General features: G+C 39.0%; 1 protein-coding gene across 5 annotated transcripts in view; it reads left to right on the forward strand.

Moving 5' to 3' along the window:
• dgkk (diacylglycerol kinase kappa) overlaps positions 1–15,514 on the forward strand; it is a 73,735-nt gene that overhangs the window by 20,555 nt on the left and 37,666 nt on the right. Inside the window, exon 1 of one of the 5 annotated variants that reach the window (XM_004916781.4) lies at positions 8,035–8,457. The exons of 3 other annotated variants lie outside the window; for them this stretch is intronic. In XM_004916781.4, coding sequence (XP_004916838.1) covers positions 8,305–8,457 — 153 coding nt within the window. In that variant the 5' untranslated portion in view covers positions 8,035–8,304. Of the gene's footprint in view, positions 1–8,034; positions 8,458–11,068; positions 11,145–15,514 lie in introns of those variants that run through there. One more of the 5 variants, XM_031891294.1, reaches the window with a different exon arrangement.

Genomic DNA, 15,514 nt, shown 5'->3' on the forward strand with positions numbered 1-15,514 from the left:
TCTGTGTATCGAGAGCTTTCACGTTTGTCACAACATGCAGCGCATATCATTCTCTATCCATGCATGGTTAGCATTCGCTCTAAGTTGAGCAAAATGTCACCTTCTATCTGTGCACTAAGAGCATTCATTTTTGTCAGAACATGCACCATGTGACGTTACCCTCTCTCTCTGCAAGGACAGCACTGACTTTCAGCAGATCAAGCACCACATGCCAATTTTTGCGCATGCAGGTACTATTAAAACCTTTTAATTTTAAACTTACATATACTGATTGCTATTTTATTTTGTCACAGGATGGACAACAAATACAATAAATACAGTATATCTGCACTGGGTATTAAAAAGTAAAAGTAAATACAGTGCATATCTAGCTTTGCTTTGCTTAGTTCCCCTTGAAAGGTGGTCTCAAAGGAGATGAAACAGTACTTTAATAAAACTATATTTTGCTTACTTTTTAAGTCCTGTGTGTGCATTGCCTTTTTTCTTCTATATATATATATATATATATGCGTATCCTAATTTGTGAGGGGGGTGAGATGGGCAACTGCTAAACTGGCACGCACAAGGCCTTTTGTGGTTCCGAGAGGCTACTGCCTGGCACCTGTGTTCTAGGCAGTCTGTGAGTCAATTTGTGCCTGAGGACACAATCCAAGAGGAAGGCAAATGTGGGTGTTGAGCTCATTTGTAGAGATGAACGCATTGAAATTTCCTGAGCTTCTAACAGATAGGATGCAGAATTGCTGGGTTTCACTCAACACCATGGGCAGGATTCCCACACAGAGATAATGTCTGTCCCAGCAATTCACAGCTTTTATCAACTCATGAACCCTTAATTATTTGTTGATTATGTGGGGACCCATATATGTATTGCGTTCTGCAGTGGCCCACTGTGTACACAAATGCTCCTAAAATAAGCATTAGATACGATATATGCATTATATAAAGATGGAGGCTGTAGGAAATATATAACTTCTTGTTGAAAAGTGATTTATTTTCTTTGAAAAATGTCTTGATCTGCAGAGCCAGAGACAGCATGTTGGGGCCCACTGGCCTTGTCCTACAGATGTGGTATGATGAGATACAGAGGGACAGGTGACACAGGCAAGATTAATATAATTTGACAATATATCATGGCAGGCTAGATGGGTAATACATAATTAGAACAGACAAAGAAGAGGAAAATATCTGATTTATGGAGGGACAAGAATAGAAATTATGTTTTGCTTGGACTTTTAGCAAAATTACCTCTAGCAAAATATTCTGCTGTATCAGAGCCACCTCCTTCTCATGTAAGTGTAAACATGTATATGTAATGTTTTTTAAAAATGAAGCAAAATATGATATAGGGACGAGAGGTTAAACGGGATCTGTCACCCTAAGAAATAATTTCAAATTATTTTCTATCAGGTTAGTCAATCATAATAAACTTCACTTACACTATATAAATTATTTAAATCTTTTTTCCTTCAGTCTGGGAATTACACAACTGCAGCAAGCAGGCAGGTGCCATTTTGTTAGTAAGGAAAGCTTACCAGGTACCAGTTGTACCTGTGCAGGGCAACAGTGCATTATACTGTAATTACTTTTATACACTTTCATTTTTTGGTGTTACTGTTCCTTTATGCTGCCCATTCAGACCAAGTTGGCACCTTATCTGCCTGTGTATGGGCCCTCCCTGATGGAGGGGAAAGGGAGACTGTATGAAATGATACTAGTGTTAAGTGATAAGTGTTCTCTATGTGTAATACTAGGTATCAAAGTAAGCACTTGTTTGTGTCCCAGCAGTCTCAGTGTTTGTGTGACACACTTTTCACTTCCTCTGAAATTTATTCTCACTCAGCTCCTTTCTGCAGCTCATTAACCCAATCTGCTTCTGACCTTCATGACTATTTTTCATTACTTGAAGATGTTGCACTGTACATGAAAAGCTAAGATAGTTTTCAGTTACATATGGTTAATTATATTTACATATAAATCCTACAGGTTTATGTCTAAGAGAATTTATAAAGAACTTCATCTAGCTTAACAATTGTTCTAGATTTGACCTGGTTTCTGAGGCTCTAGGACTCGGGAGGGTGTGTCCTATTAATCATACTTCTATATATAAACTTTCTAAGTTTAGTATTTAATAATGTGTATACCTTGCAGGCAAATTTTCCCAGCATGCTCTTTAGTCTCAATTCAGTTCTAAGAAGGGATGTGGTTTTATGGGCCGTACGCCCCCGGATATCTGGTGTAAGCCAAGTATCAAAAACTTAGGGCTAAATTTAGCAGACAGAGCAATAATAACAGACCTTAGTCCCTACTATACTAAAATTGTCATATCTGTCCAGTGGATACAATTTTAAAGTAAATCTGTCTGTTTTTTACTTAAAGAGAAGTTCAAATTCTTTGTTTAGTTTTTGGGAAACTGTGAAAATGGGCAGTTTAGCTGCAAGTGTCATATTTAATGAAATGCAGGATATTTGGTGTAGAAGCCACTAGAGAGGTTTTTGCAATTTTTACCCTGCAACACTGTTGACAGCTGTGGGTGCAGGTCCTTCTCACTTTTTGTCAGTGCCGTACTTCATGAATGGTTGGCAGGGTGACCCCCTCTCTCCCCCTAATTGGCATATCACTTAGATACACAAGTTTAGGGAGAACTGGTGCACTCTGGGTGCCAAGGAGCACTATAATGATGGCCTAAAGCCGGCCATACACGCTTCGTACAATATTCAGTGCATGTATGGCGGCTTGAAGAGGTGACCGATATTGCAGAAGGCTGCGGATATCGGTTGACTCGTCGATCGGCCAGGTTAAAAGATTTTTATCGGGCGCCATTGAAGGTGCCCAAGCAAAATCTACGTTCAGGGCTGAATCGCCAGGTGAAGGTAGAAATCCTATTGTCTCTACCTCCATATCTGACAATTTAGCCCTGAATGTCAGTGGAGGGTGGGAACGATCTTTTGTGCAATTGCTATGTGGATGGCCACCTTAACACAGGGCAGATGATAAGGAAAGGGTTGCCAAGCATCTACTAATGCTGTACTCTGCATCTCATGTTGGGATTTTATCCATTGCAAGGTACAGCGCGCAGAAAGACCCCTAGATGCAAGTGCTTCTTAAATGTTTCATAAGGGGCACAATTTATTGCCCCTTAGTTCTCTAGTGTTTTTAAATGACCCTTAATATCTGGATATCTGTGACAAGAATCCAAAATGTAAATTGTTTAATACAAATCTTGATGCTAATTTAATGCCAGTTTATGTATGGAGGTGTCAGATGGAAGTATAGTGATAAAGTATAAAGTGCTTTTATACAGGTCATGGTACTCTAAGGTGACTTCCGATATCCTCGTATTTTACAGCAGAGGATATTTTATATATTATAATGCACAAGTTTAAGTGATTCATACAACAGAAATGACATCTTATTATAACTGATAACATCGCTAAGCAATGTTTATAAGGATATAATTTACAGGATATTCATGACTCTTGTGTATTATATGTAAATTTGTATATACACGATGTATGGGATCTATTATCCAGCAACCCGTTACCCAGTAAGCTTTGAAATTCAGCAATGCTTTTTCTCATAGTTCTACTTATTTCTGTGGAGTGTGCACTAAGCACCAGGATTACCAATTAAAAATACCTGGGTGGGTTTAGTTCAGATTTGCTTCACATTTTAGAACCCAGAAGCCAATAATAAAGCCACACTTTTGTTAGTGCTGAACTAAAACACATATAAGATGACAATTCTTTTATTCTATTCCATGATATAGAACATAGACATATGTATAATATGATGCCAGTGCTCCCTTAGGTGGGTTGCCTGCATGGGCATTAGGCTGGGGGTCACTAGAGATTGGCAAGTTGCATCAGAAGTATTTCAGAGCTCTAAGAGCTCACATCTGCCGGGAATTCCCAGGGGGGAACTTGGTTTGGCTGTAAAACTGCCTACTATACATGTCTCTAAGATGTGCTAGCACCATTTACGACAGGACTGTCAGATTCACAGACATTCTGCTGTTGTGAGGGACAATTCCCAGCTTCCCTCAAGGAATGATCAAGATCCTCAAGGGAGCAAGTGCTTTTCCCATCATTGCCTACAAGCTGTCTTTAGAGGGGGCACATGAGCTGACTGAGTACAGTGCACAATGCAGGTTCATTTGTAGACCCAAGTACTCAGTTCTGTAGGACCCATTCCCACATTACGAATGCAGGTAAAAATGCTCACATTCCATTTTTCCATTTCTAATATGAGCACAATACAGAGGGCTTTAAATAAACTAGCCATGCAGTGACTCACAGGATAAAATATCCAGCTCTGCAATCTAAAGGATTTGCACAAATAAAAATTATAGCAGCCGCTTGGCATTCATTCACGGGCTTTCATTATTCTAACTGCACTAGACTAGTGAACTGGTAACTGCTTATCGGTTGCCCTGGGTTACTGAAGCCAGGCAAAATGTAGCCTATGCAAATACATAACTCCTTTTTAGAAGGAGGAAATGGCTTTCTATTAAGGTGCTTGGGACCCTGACTGAAGAACATTACTAATTCATTATGACTTTGTTCAATTTACATTTGCTGATAACCTTGGCAAAGACATTTTATTTACTCTGGCTGTCTATTGCCTTCACATGGGGGGTTGGGGATACTCTGACTGACACTGTCTGTACCTAACAGCACTAAGGAGACCCAAAATATGTGATCCTAACAATAGATTCCAGTGATAGAGCTTAGCTTCAGTTGCCCTGAATCTCTTGAGGGCAGAGAATATGGAAGTGATCTAAGTAAAGGTGGCCATACACGTGGCGATCCGACGATGTTTCGTACGACCATCGGTCGCACGAAACATCGTAAGATCCGCCACACACCATTCAGGGCTGAATCGGCAGGTAAGGAGGTAGAAACAATAGGATTTCTACCTCCTTCTGCCGATTCAGCTCTGAAGGGAGAATTTTGGTCAGGCGCCTTCTATGGCGCCCGATCAAAATTTTCAAACTTGTCCGATCGGCGAGTCGTCCGATATCGGCAGCTTCCTGCGATATCGGTCGACTCGCCGACATGCCATACACGCACCGATTATCGTACGAAACGAGGTTTCGTACGATAATATCGGTGCGTGTATGGCCACCTTTAATCTCAAGGCAGAAAGCCCAAAGCTGCATTTATGCAGTCACTTGACCGTAGCTACTCCTGGTCAGAACTCCAGAAGCCACCTAGGTACAGTACTTCTCCTAAAAGCTGGCCAACCCTCTCCTACACCCTAGTTATGGAGGTAAATGCAGATCTGTGCCATGCAAAAATACATGCTAATCAGGCAACGTTAGTGTTTTTTGTCTTACTATTAATCACCTCTGCTTGTGCCTTTAGGTTATTTTGCCAGTGAGTTAGGGCACCACCAATAAGTTCCCATTCCACATCTTTGTTCAACGATATTACTGCAAATATCAATGCAAATATCTATTTATATAGAGAGGCACACAACAAACACAAAAATATGCTATACCTTCAGACTGCAGGCAGATTGTGCAAAACATCCATGTAACATGCAAGAACCTTGTAAAATCGGAATTGTTCTAAACTTCTCTCCATCTGATGATTAAATGTGAGGTTTGTCCCGTGTTGCCCCATGACTAGAAGTTTACATGCCAGCCTTCACTTCACCTTCACCCCTCTTGCCTGTAATAATGCTACTGGTGTGTAAAAAGGGGTGAATGCTGTAAAAGTGAGGGAATAATGAATGCATATTGACCCTATTCATTAAGATTGAGTAAATAAGCCCTACTGTGTTAGTTCTTCAAGTAAATATTTATGTCCTTCTGGTGTGTTCTGTAGCTCTATTAATTAAAGTGTTCCCCTCTATGCCTTTAACACCAACTGCTAACATAGACATCAGGGAACCCAGGTTACTGCCAGGTGACGTTTATAGTGAAAACAGAACCATGGGACAGGGGGTGCCTACCGCCCACTATCGGCTGGCACTGTGACGTACTGTGGAAGATGGAGGTTATCCCCTGCACCCCCCACTTCCTTTGCAGAGATAAAAGGCACACTATTGTTTTAGAAAGTAGAAACCAGGTCACAAGAACTCCCCCTACGCCAATCCTCTGCTACAGGTATATTTATAACAAAGTTGTGCGAGATACACTGATAGCAAAGCCTTCCGGTGCAGAGAAATTTACTAGAATGATCTGAATCTCTGAATCAAACCAAATATTGCCTTTACTGGGGAAGTTAAAAAAATATATATTTTTTTTGCTTTGATGAATTTAGGGTTGTACTGTAATCAGAAATCTCCAGCAGGCTGGACCGTTTAGGCCACACTCTAATCCTCAATGAACAAGCACTATTATACCCAAAAATGCACCGATCTGCCCAAACTCCTGCACAGTTTCTACTAAGTCGCACAATTTGTGTTGCCCCTAATTTGGAAAGAGGAATTGTTTGGGGTTGTGAAAGCAAATATGAAGGCATTTATGCAATGTTATAGTGTTAGAGTGAACAAAACAAGTTTTTAGACTGTTACCTACAATTTATAATGTAGACATAGTTTGTTCAGAATACATGGTGCACAGACAAAGAACAGTGTATTATGTGTGACAATATACATGTGTTCATGGCAACAAAGTACACAAGGTTGAGTGACAGTTTATAAATATTCTATAGTCAAAGCAGCTCAGTGACTCATAGGATATATGTGTTTATATATACACACACACAGAGTATAATTATACTATGTACCTTCTTCAATTTTCATTCCACAGATAGTCTGAGGCATTATATTGTGTATAGATAATCAACCTAGGGACTTATAGATGTTGTTAAACTACATTACCCAACACCATTCCCAACAGACTTCGGTCACCAGAACGCTCACAAAACTGTTGTTCAGTATTATGGAGATGCCCTTATTGTATCTGGCTTTGGCTGAGTATTTCTAAAAAAAAAGAGTAAAATCTTACTCCAATTATTACTTAAGTTTAAGGTGGGAGCCCGCAGCTATTATTGATGTTTAAGGTGTGTTTCCATGTTCCCCTTTAGGACTATTATACACAGGCAGTTCAGTTCTGTGGATTTTTTATTTTTTCTGGTGTAAAGGAAGTTAATAGACCTATTCTTCTGTATGGGACCATGCCAGCAAGACACTGAAATGCTGAGTGTACATTAGATGCAACATGCAGTGTTCTACCCACACCTTGCCTTTAAACATAGTCCCATCAGTACAGGACCCATAGAACAATAGGTTCTGTTAACTCCTGCAGTCCGGTATGATGAAACACATAAAAAAGCCAGCACGGGTAAAAGTGCTTTCGTGTAAGAACCCTTAATACAGTAAAAGCTCTAACCTACCCAGGGCCAAACGATCGAATTAGCCTACATGCTCCCCGATATCACCCACCCGTAGGTGGGGATATCGGGTGAAGATCCACTCGCTTGCCGATCTCGCCAAGCAAGCGAATCTTAACGTGTATGGGGACCTTTAGCGTGTATGGTCAACTTTAGGCTTTAGTTCTCCATTAATCTAGTTCCCTGCTTTATCTTGACAGCTTCCCTGCATTACTACACTACCAGGTGATTGATTAAAAACATCGCAAACAGATCCATTCACGTTTAAAAAATAAACACAAATATAACATTTAGTACAACAACAAATAACACGGAGCAATTTAAATAATGCAGCACCATTAAAGCTTGAGTAAAAAAAATACATTTGATTTTTTTAAAGAGGGGTAATTATGTGATTAACAATGTACAGTAGTTAATTTGCATCTTATACTGCTCAACTGGTTATCAGAATGTCCTTGCTTAAAGTGAAGCCCGTCCACAGTCCATCAGACAACATGTAACGCTTTCAAGTAATGGATTTTATCTAGGTGAGTAGAGTACATATCCTTTGTGGCCAATCAGGTTCCTCAGGTTTGACAGCTTCATTACTCTTTTACTTCAGACATCTATTTTTAGGTCCAGCACACCCGGCCTCCCCACTTCAACTACAACTTCCCTGTTTACCTGCCAGGTCATTTCAATGAGAGGCGGAGTTTGCCATTGCAGCTGTCGCTCCTCGCACAGACAGAGACCTGTGTTCATTCTGCTCCTAAGAAATCTGCCACTGAAACAAAGATTGCTAAAGCCACCGTAGGAGCAGAGCAGAGCAATTGTAATTTAAAGGGAGCTTTAATACATTTGGTGCAATGAGTGGAGGGACACTAATATGAGGACTTAGTTAAGAACAGCTGCAGTCTTCTGTGGGATCCCATAGGTGAGGATCAGTGAAGCGCACACACTGTTGGACACCTTGACAGCTGGTGGAATGGTCCTTATTTCAGACACATATCAACTTGGAGTAGGGCATTCTTTTACAACCTCTGTGCATGAAGAAGCCCCCAGGTTCTGGTGGAGTCTGGCGTGGCAGAACCCTATCTTTATTATGTTGGAGAGAACCCAAGATCATCCATTTTTTCAGGTTTGGTATACATATTATGTGATTGTTACGTAGGTACAGCAACTTTCCTGTCCTATACACTGTAGAGTACTCAGTAGAGTAAAATTCATTCCTGTCATGAGAATAGGAATATTTTTGTACATAGAAGCAAATATTGACTGCCTTATTCCACAAACAGTAATGCACAGAGTGGCATTAATTACTATAATTTGCAAAATAGATTTTTGATTAATAAGCATAATGCATGCCAAATGGGTAGTGAGGGTACTGTTTCATGATTACATCGTTCCATTAAAAACATACAATTTATATATCGAGCAGGTCACAGCATCATTGACCTACCTTGAGGCTCTTGTGGTGCTGTTGTTCTACAAACACTTTAAATACCAAGGGCTATCAGGCATAATCTGTGGCTAGTGGCAGCCTGCCTTGTATGTACTCATCACTTTTGTTGTGATGTGGATGAGTACATTACAATATAATTTCCTACAAAATCTCTGTAAAATATATTGGCATATATTGGAACACATGATCGAGGCTTTATTTAGGCAGTTCTTAGGGCAATAACACAGAGCTACTTGTAGCCAGCTTCTTGTCAATAGCAGAGACATTTCTAAGTATTATCTATGGAATTTTCTGGCGTTTTATAGCCATGCCAAGTAGCTCTGTGTGTCATATCCCTTATGCACTGGTGCAGATTAGTCTCCTTTAATTTAGAGTGCAATAAATAATGGTTAATAATGTTTCAAATTCTTTGCTCTTACAGTAAGAGGTAGATTTATCAACATGTGAGTTTAGAGCTCAATACATAGAAATTCACCTATATTCTATTCATTCTTATGGAATTTATAGAAGATTTATGAATGGGTGAAAGTTAGAACTCTTCTAAAAATCCCATAGGAATGAATAGAATGTTTGTGAGTTTTTATGTATTAAGCTTTAAACTCAAATTTGAATAACTCTGCCCCTAAGTGTTTTATACAGAGCAGCATGACTCAAACCCATAGGATTTTTTTTGGTCTGAGATACAATTTGATTGTGGCCTTTTTTTCTGCGCTGTGGCCACTCAGTTCCAGTATCACAATGAGAAACAAGTTGTGGACCTAATTATAAACACTAAGCCACCACAGAAATGCAATGATAAAGTGTTCACAAAAAATGCTTCATTATCTTGTCATTTCTCCTTGCATTTTTGTTTCCTGGTACTTTCGTGGTTTTGCATAACGATGGCAGGCACAATAGCGTACAAGGAAGTGTGTGTGTGTATGTATATATATATATATATATCATTTTCTTCCTATTACTCTCACTCTCAAAGTGCCATTCTGTGGTTTTGTCCTTAAATAAATGAAATGTAAATCAGCACTGAAAAAAAGAAAGTTAAACAGTTGTGCAAAACTAGTCTCTGGGGAATAAAGGCACAGACCCATATTCTCCTCTTTTGCTTCCTTATGTGTTGGCAGTTGCCAGCTGCCTCTATAGCCCATCTGTGCAGGGTTGACTTGTATTGTTATGTTGTATTATTTGTGCCACAGTATCTAGCTGTGATATTACGGGAGGCAACGATGTTCTGCAGGGAAACTAGGGGACAGTTGGGGTGTGTTGACGGGGGGCAATAGGGTACTGTTATTTACTTCATAAGGCACTAGATATGCATCCTAGACTGGGCTGGAAGACTGATGTACAGTACTGTACAATTACTGCAGCTTTTTACTCAAGATAAAGAAAATGTTTGTCTGTAGCCCCCACAGATTTTGCTTCTTCCACGTAATTAAGTTATTAAATTAAGAAATGATAGTGTGGTTCATATGTAGTATAGTTCATTTATCACATAAATCATATAAATTCAGTGTGTTATTTTCTCCAGTGACACAAAATGTGAGTTTAGCACGTAATTCCTTAAAGCTCACCCATGTTATATTCATTCCTATGGGATTTTTAGAAGCATATTTATAAAATGGTAAGTTATAACTTTCACCTATTGATAAATATGCTTCTAAAAATCCCATAGGAATAAATAGAATGAGGGTAACTTTTTATGTATTAAGCTCTAAACTCACATTTTTATAAATTGCCTCTAATTGTAGGTGTTTTGTTGCAAGTCACTGCACAAGTCTTTACCGATATCATCATACAATGTTACAATTACACACTGCTATATATATATGGGTTGTCATTTTTGATTATCATGTTATTATGTGCGCCCAGGCATATGGCAAAGCTCAGATTAATATGATGTTGTGATGGGAAATTTAAATAGTGAAAAAGTTTGTGGAAAAGTTGACCAAATCATTGGTAATTTAGAAATATGCCTGTCTGAAATACACATGTAACAACACTTTTATTTTCTTTAGGCATTTTACCCCACATTATTATTACATAGCCTTAAATCTGTTTGGTGTAAATGTCTGTTTCCTATGGTTTGTGGCCAAGTAGCCACTTGGATCAAGTAGTGGTCATAGCCTCTGCCTTGCTTGTAGCTCATATCATGTCATTTATATGACATTTTCTCCCTATTCTTTTTATTTTAATGTTATATAAGTGACTTGTAGGAAATTGCTCCAGGGCACACAAGCTACATTTTTACTGAGAAAACCCACCCATCTTATCATTAGTCACAACAGACAATCCTGTCTCACATGCATTTTTTGGACATTTCCGTCAGCCTTGCCTAACATACACCTTCAAAGCCTGGCTTCATCAGGCAGGTAAGTGGCCTGCAACATTGTGGGACTAATCAAAGCCATCTTTCTATATCTGATACGGGTAATGGCAGCAGAATTTTTGCTCCATATCCAAACAGCTACAGCAGTCATCATGTGATATTAGCATTATAGAAACATCTACACATGTGAAAGAGACTCTCTTTCTGCGGAAACAATAGGGATCTGAATCACAGCAGCTAATAATTATTCCTGAGTTTCCTTACACAAGTTGTTTTGCCCCCTCCCCTGCAGCTGAAAATCCTTTTTGGTTTAAATGATTTTTTAGTAGACTTTAGGTATGGAGATCCAAATTATGGAAAAACATTTTATACAGAAAACCCCAAGTTTTTTATACTGTAAAATATGAGGATAAATAAAGTGTTTCATGGCCATATAAAGGCACCAAGATAAAAGCCAGTGCTTTTGTGCTCAGAGACTTCTCATATCTTTATATTTTAAATAAGGGGTACATTGTTTCACATAGCTCACAGCTTTCAGTTAGTCATGTGAACCAAGTGGCATCATTAAGCACTAATTAGAATAGATAATATCACAAAGCATTGTTGGCAAGGATATGTTTCACAGGTTCTTTGCAGCTTTTGTAAATTATAAGGAAATAACTAGAGATACTCATAACACCTATTATGTGCGTGAAGACTGCAGGGTATGTCTTTATATGGGTTACAGAAGTTCAAAAAGAGGCTCACATTACCAATAAATATTGTCATTTCTTTGTCCTGAGCTAGCACTCAGGTATTACATGGGCTAATAAAACCTTCTATGTAGGAAGAAAAGGATATTTGAAGCCACTTTGGCGTTTTGTAATCTGCACACCTATAGTGACTTGTAATAAAGAGGTAAATTACAGCAGGAGTTAACAGTGTTCAGGGCATAACATTCTGTATTTAGAAAGAATGGACTTCCTTGTATAATAATATCCAATGTGACTGTACCTGCCTTCCTAAATAACAGGAACTGGTTAAGCCTGCTTTGTGCTGCTTTAAATCTCTTTCTGCTTATAATAAACAGGAGGCTTACTGCTTTTATGTCAGATTCCCTTGTGCCAGAATTTTCTATAAGCTGTGCCCAAATGCGGGCATCTGAAACCTGTGGCACTCTAAGAACCGGAGTTATAACCATTTTTTTCATCCACCAATTTAAAAATAAATGTAAAGTCGCTGAAATGTTTTCACCCCACAATAAGTTTTCTTTTAAAAGCGATCTCTGGGGATGTCCCACTCAGGACTAAGTATATTTTTCTCTTGTTTTACATAGTAAAACATAGTAAGGTGCACAAAAATGCATTTACTGTGCTTGGCAACAGCACTGGGAAAAGACTGAGACATTTTGAAAAATATTTCAAATTTTAGTGAATCAACTCATGATTCTTGTTGGACTGCATTTTCTAACAGCCTCCAGAAAATTAGCCTCAACAGTGCTAGGGGAGTTATTTCACTTACACTATTTCACTTTTTTTAGAGCATGAACAAGTACAGGAAAAGCAGCACTATTGCTCTGACATTGTAAAAATGCATGTGAGGGGTGTGGTGCTTTAGGTGTCTGTGCAGGAATATGAGCATATATAAAGGTACATTTTTCAAATCTGGGGCCAGTGGACCTAAATAATCCAAGCACAGGGCTCAATGAACCTGTATCATATTACTGTATACATTCCTGTGGCTGTGCCAAGGTGTAAAACTGTAAATGTAGATTTATTCTGCTCTTTTCAGCAAAGGGAATGTTTACCTTCAGTTTCGCTAGAGAGAGACTGCAAGCTTCATACTTACTGTATTTACCCTGGCGAGTATCAAATACTTTTTATAAGATGACATTTCTTATGTAAACCAAAACCTATACTCTGGATATTTTATGTAAAAATAAGGGTTTTATGGTTTTTATGAAAAAACTTCACAAGAAAAGATTAACTCAGACCGACATGCTGGCCAATAATTTCAACTTACAAAAAAATCCCAATTGGCCTATTGTTATTGATGGCTTTAGACATGTGAGACACACAGGGCATGATGTCCTCAGGTGAGCAATGGCTGATAAAATGCCCCCCTCCACCTGTCACCTCTCCGTATGGCTTGTCATTCTACTGAAAGGCAAGTAGGCAGTTCACTATAAATGTAATGGTGACGTGGGGACCCTGTCTCCATACTGTTGTTAATCTTGGTGAGAATTTGTTTTTCTCGAGAATGGAGCTCAATTTAAAGGGAACGTTACTAGGTTTTCTGACAAGTTCCGAGAAGTTTTTTTGGGTGGACTCATATAATCAGAATTTCAAGCTGTGGCAAATGTTGTCTGTCAGAATAGTACAATATGGCAAAATTTCAAGAACTGCTTAAAATAAATTGTTCCTGTAGGTAAGAATATGTTGGAATAGAATTCAGAATGTGAAATCTTATAGGCTAACAGCTTCATAAAGGTGGCCATACACGATTTTAGCTTCTGATTTGGCTACTTCAGTCTAGTTAGCAGCTTATCTGCCTGTATGGCTCTCTGAAGGTTGATCGGACATGTTTAAAATCTTGTCAGAGCGATGGCCGCTTTGGCTCATTGATGCTAGGGCCAAATGATTGGATCTTTTTGTAATTCAGATCTCCTACCTTAAGTCTGCTAATAAAATTATTTAAACAGTAATTAAACCCAATAGGATTGGTTTGCCTCCAATAAGGATTAATTATATCTTAGTTGGGATCAAGTACAAGGTACTGTTTTATTATTAGAGAGAAAAAGGAAATTAATTTTAAAAATGTGAATTATTTGATTAAAATGGAGTCTATGGGAGATGGCCTTTCTGTAATTCTGAACTTTCTGGATAATGGGTTTCAGGATAAGGGGTCCAATACCTGTACTACAAATGGCAGACCATGGGCCTCATTTGCAAAAGATGCAATCCGGCTGCATTATGAGGGCAGTGTAGAAAACCTGCTATTAGCGTTGTATTGAATCTGGGATTCAGTACGTCCCCGTATAGAAGACTGATGCAAAAATAACTTTACCTATTATTCTTTTGGTCTTGTTTGGAGTTTCCAATAATTTCAAAGCTGGTAAGTTGCCTTTGGAAGTTTCTAGGTGAGGAAGTCAGCAGGTGTTTAATTTGTAGGTATTTATAGAATTCCTTGTTGCTGAGTTTGTAAGAATTGGTTAGATTGGAGAAAGGTTGCAAGTGCTGGTCATCATAGAGTTGTGTGACCTTGCTTAGTCCTTATAGTTTAGGTTGATACCTTGTATTGAAAGAGTGACTTTTTCCATAGGTAGCTTTGGGAATGAAAATGGAGCTGGGGCATAATTAGCTCTAGTTGCTTGTAGGGATGCACCGAACCCACTTTTTTGGGGTCGACTGAACCACCGAACACACCCCGACGGATTCTGGTAAATCCCGAACCGAATCCCAATCCTAATTAGCATATGTCACTTTTGCTGCAGGTACATTGGGGCCATAGCAGATGTAAGAGTTTTTTGGCCTCGGTGAAATGTTGTTTCAAGTCTTGCTACCTATTGTGAGATGTTGCTAGTTTGCAAGTGTACATACTGATAATAGTGGTTGCCATTTAATATAGGGTAATATTAGGCAAGACTGATACCATACCTGTGTATTAAAGGAAATTATGTGCAAAACTTCACATCCCTGCTTTAAGTGAATACAAACAAATTCATTTTTTACATCGTACGCTTCATTGAGCAAGGTCTCTTCACCCCCTGTATTGATCAGTATTTATATGTAATTTGTATTCTGGATGTATACACCCTTTCTGTTTTACAGCACTGCATAATATGCTGGCACTTTGAAAATAAAACAATCCAGGTTAAATGTCAGAGTATTTACATACATAGCTGTGAATATAAAATCATCCGGGCTCACATTTAAGGAAGCAGTTTACAAGGCATCAGAGGCAGGTTTTCATTATGTTGGATGCTACGGCAAGCTCAGGGCAGCCTTGTGTCTTCTCCCAGGGGTGCATATATTGTCTGCCTACATTAGCACTTGTGTCGTTGGTGGCAGTTTAATGAGCGGATGGTACACCTAATGGGCTTCTCCCTCCCTCTTGGGACCCTGAGTAGAAATTGATTTCAATAAAATACAAACAGAGGCTAATGAGCCTCTCAAGTGAACTATGGTGCTGTCAGTCTGGAGCGAGCAAGAGAGGCTTTCTCGGAAGACATTGGTCAGGCGCTGCTTCCTAATAAGGAGAAAAGAAAGGTCAAAGAAGTCCATTTGCAGCAACACATCATTGTTCTGTAGGGTAGGACTGCCCATTTTGTAAGGTTCTCACCTATTAATATTGTATTGTGTTACCTTCCCTCTAAGGATTACATAGCATAACATCACAGACAGGTTACCTAGAGATCAGTCTGCTCATCCTTGC

This window comes from Xenopus tropicalis, chromosome 8 (assembly GCF_000004195.4).
Source record: "Xenopus tropicalis strain Nigerian chromosome 8, UCB_Xtro_10.0, whole genome shotgun sequence".
Taxonomy (NCBI): Eukaryota; Metazoa; Chordata; class Amphibia; order Anura; family Pipidae; genus Xenopus; species Xenopus tropicalis.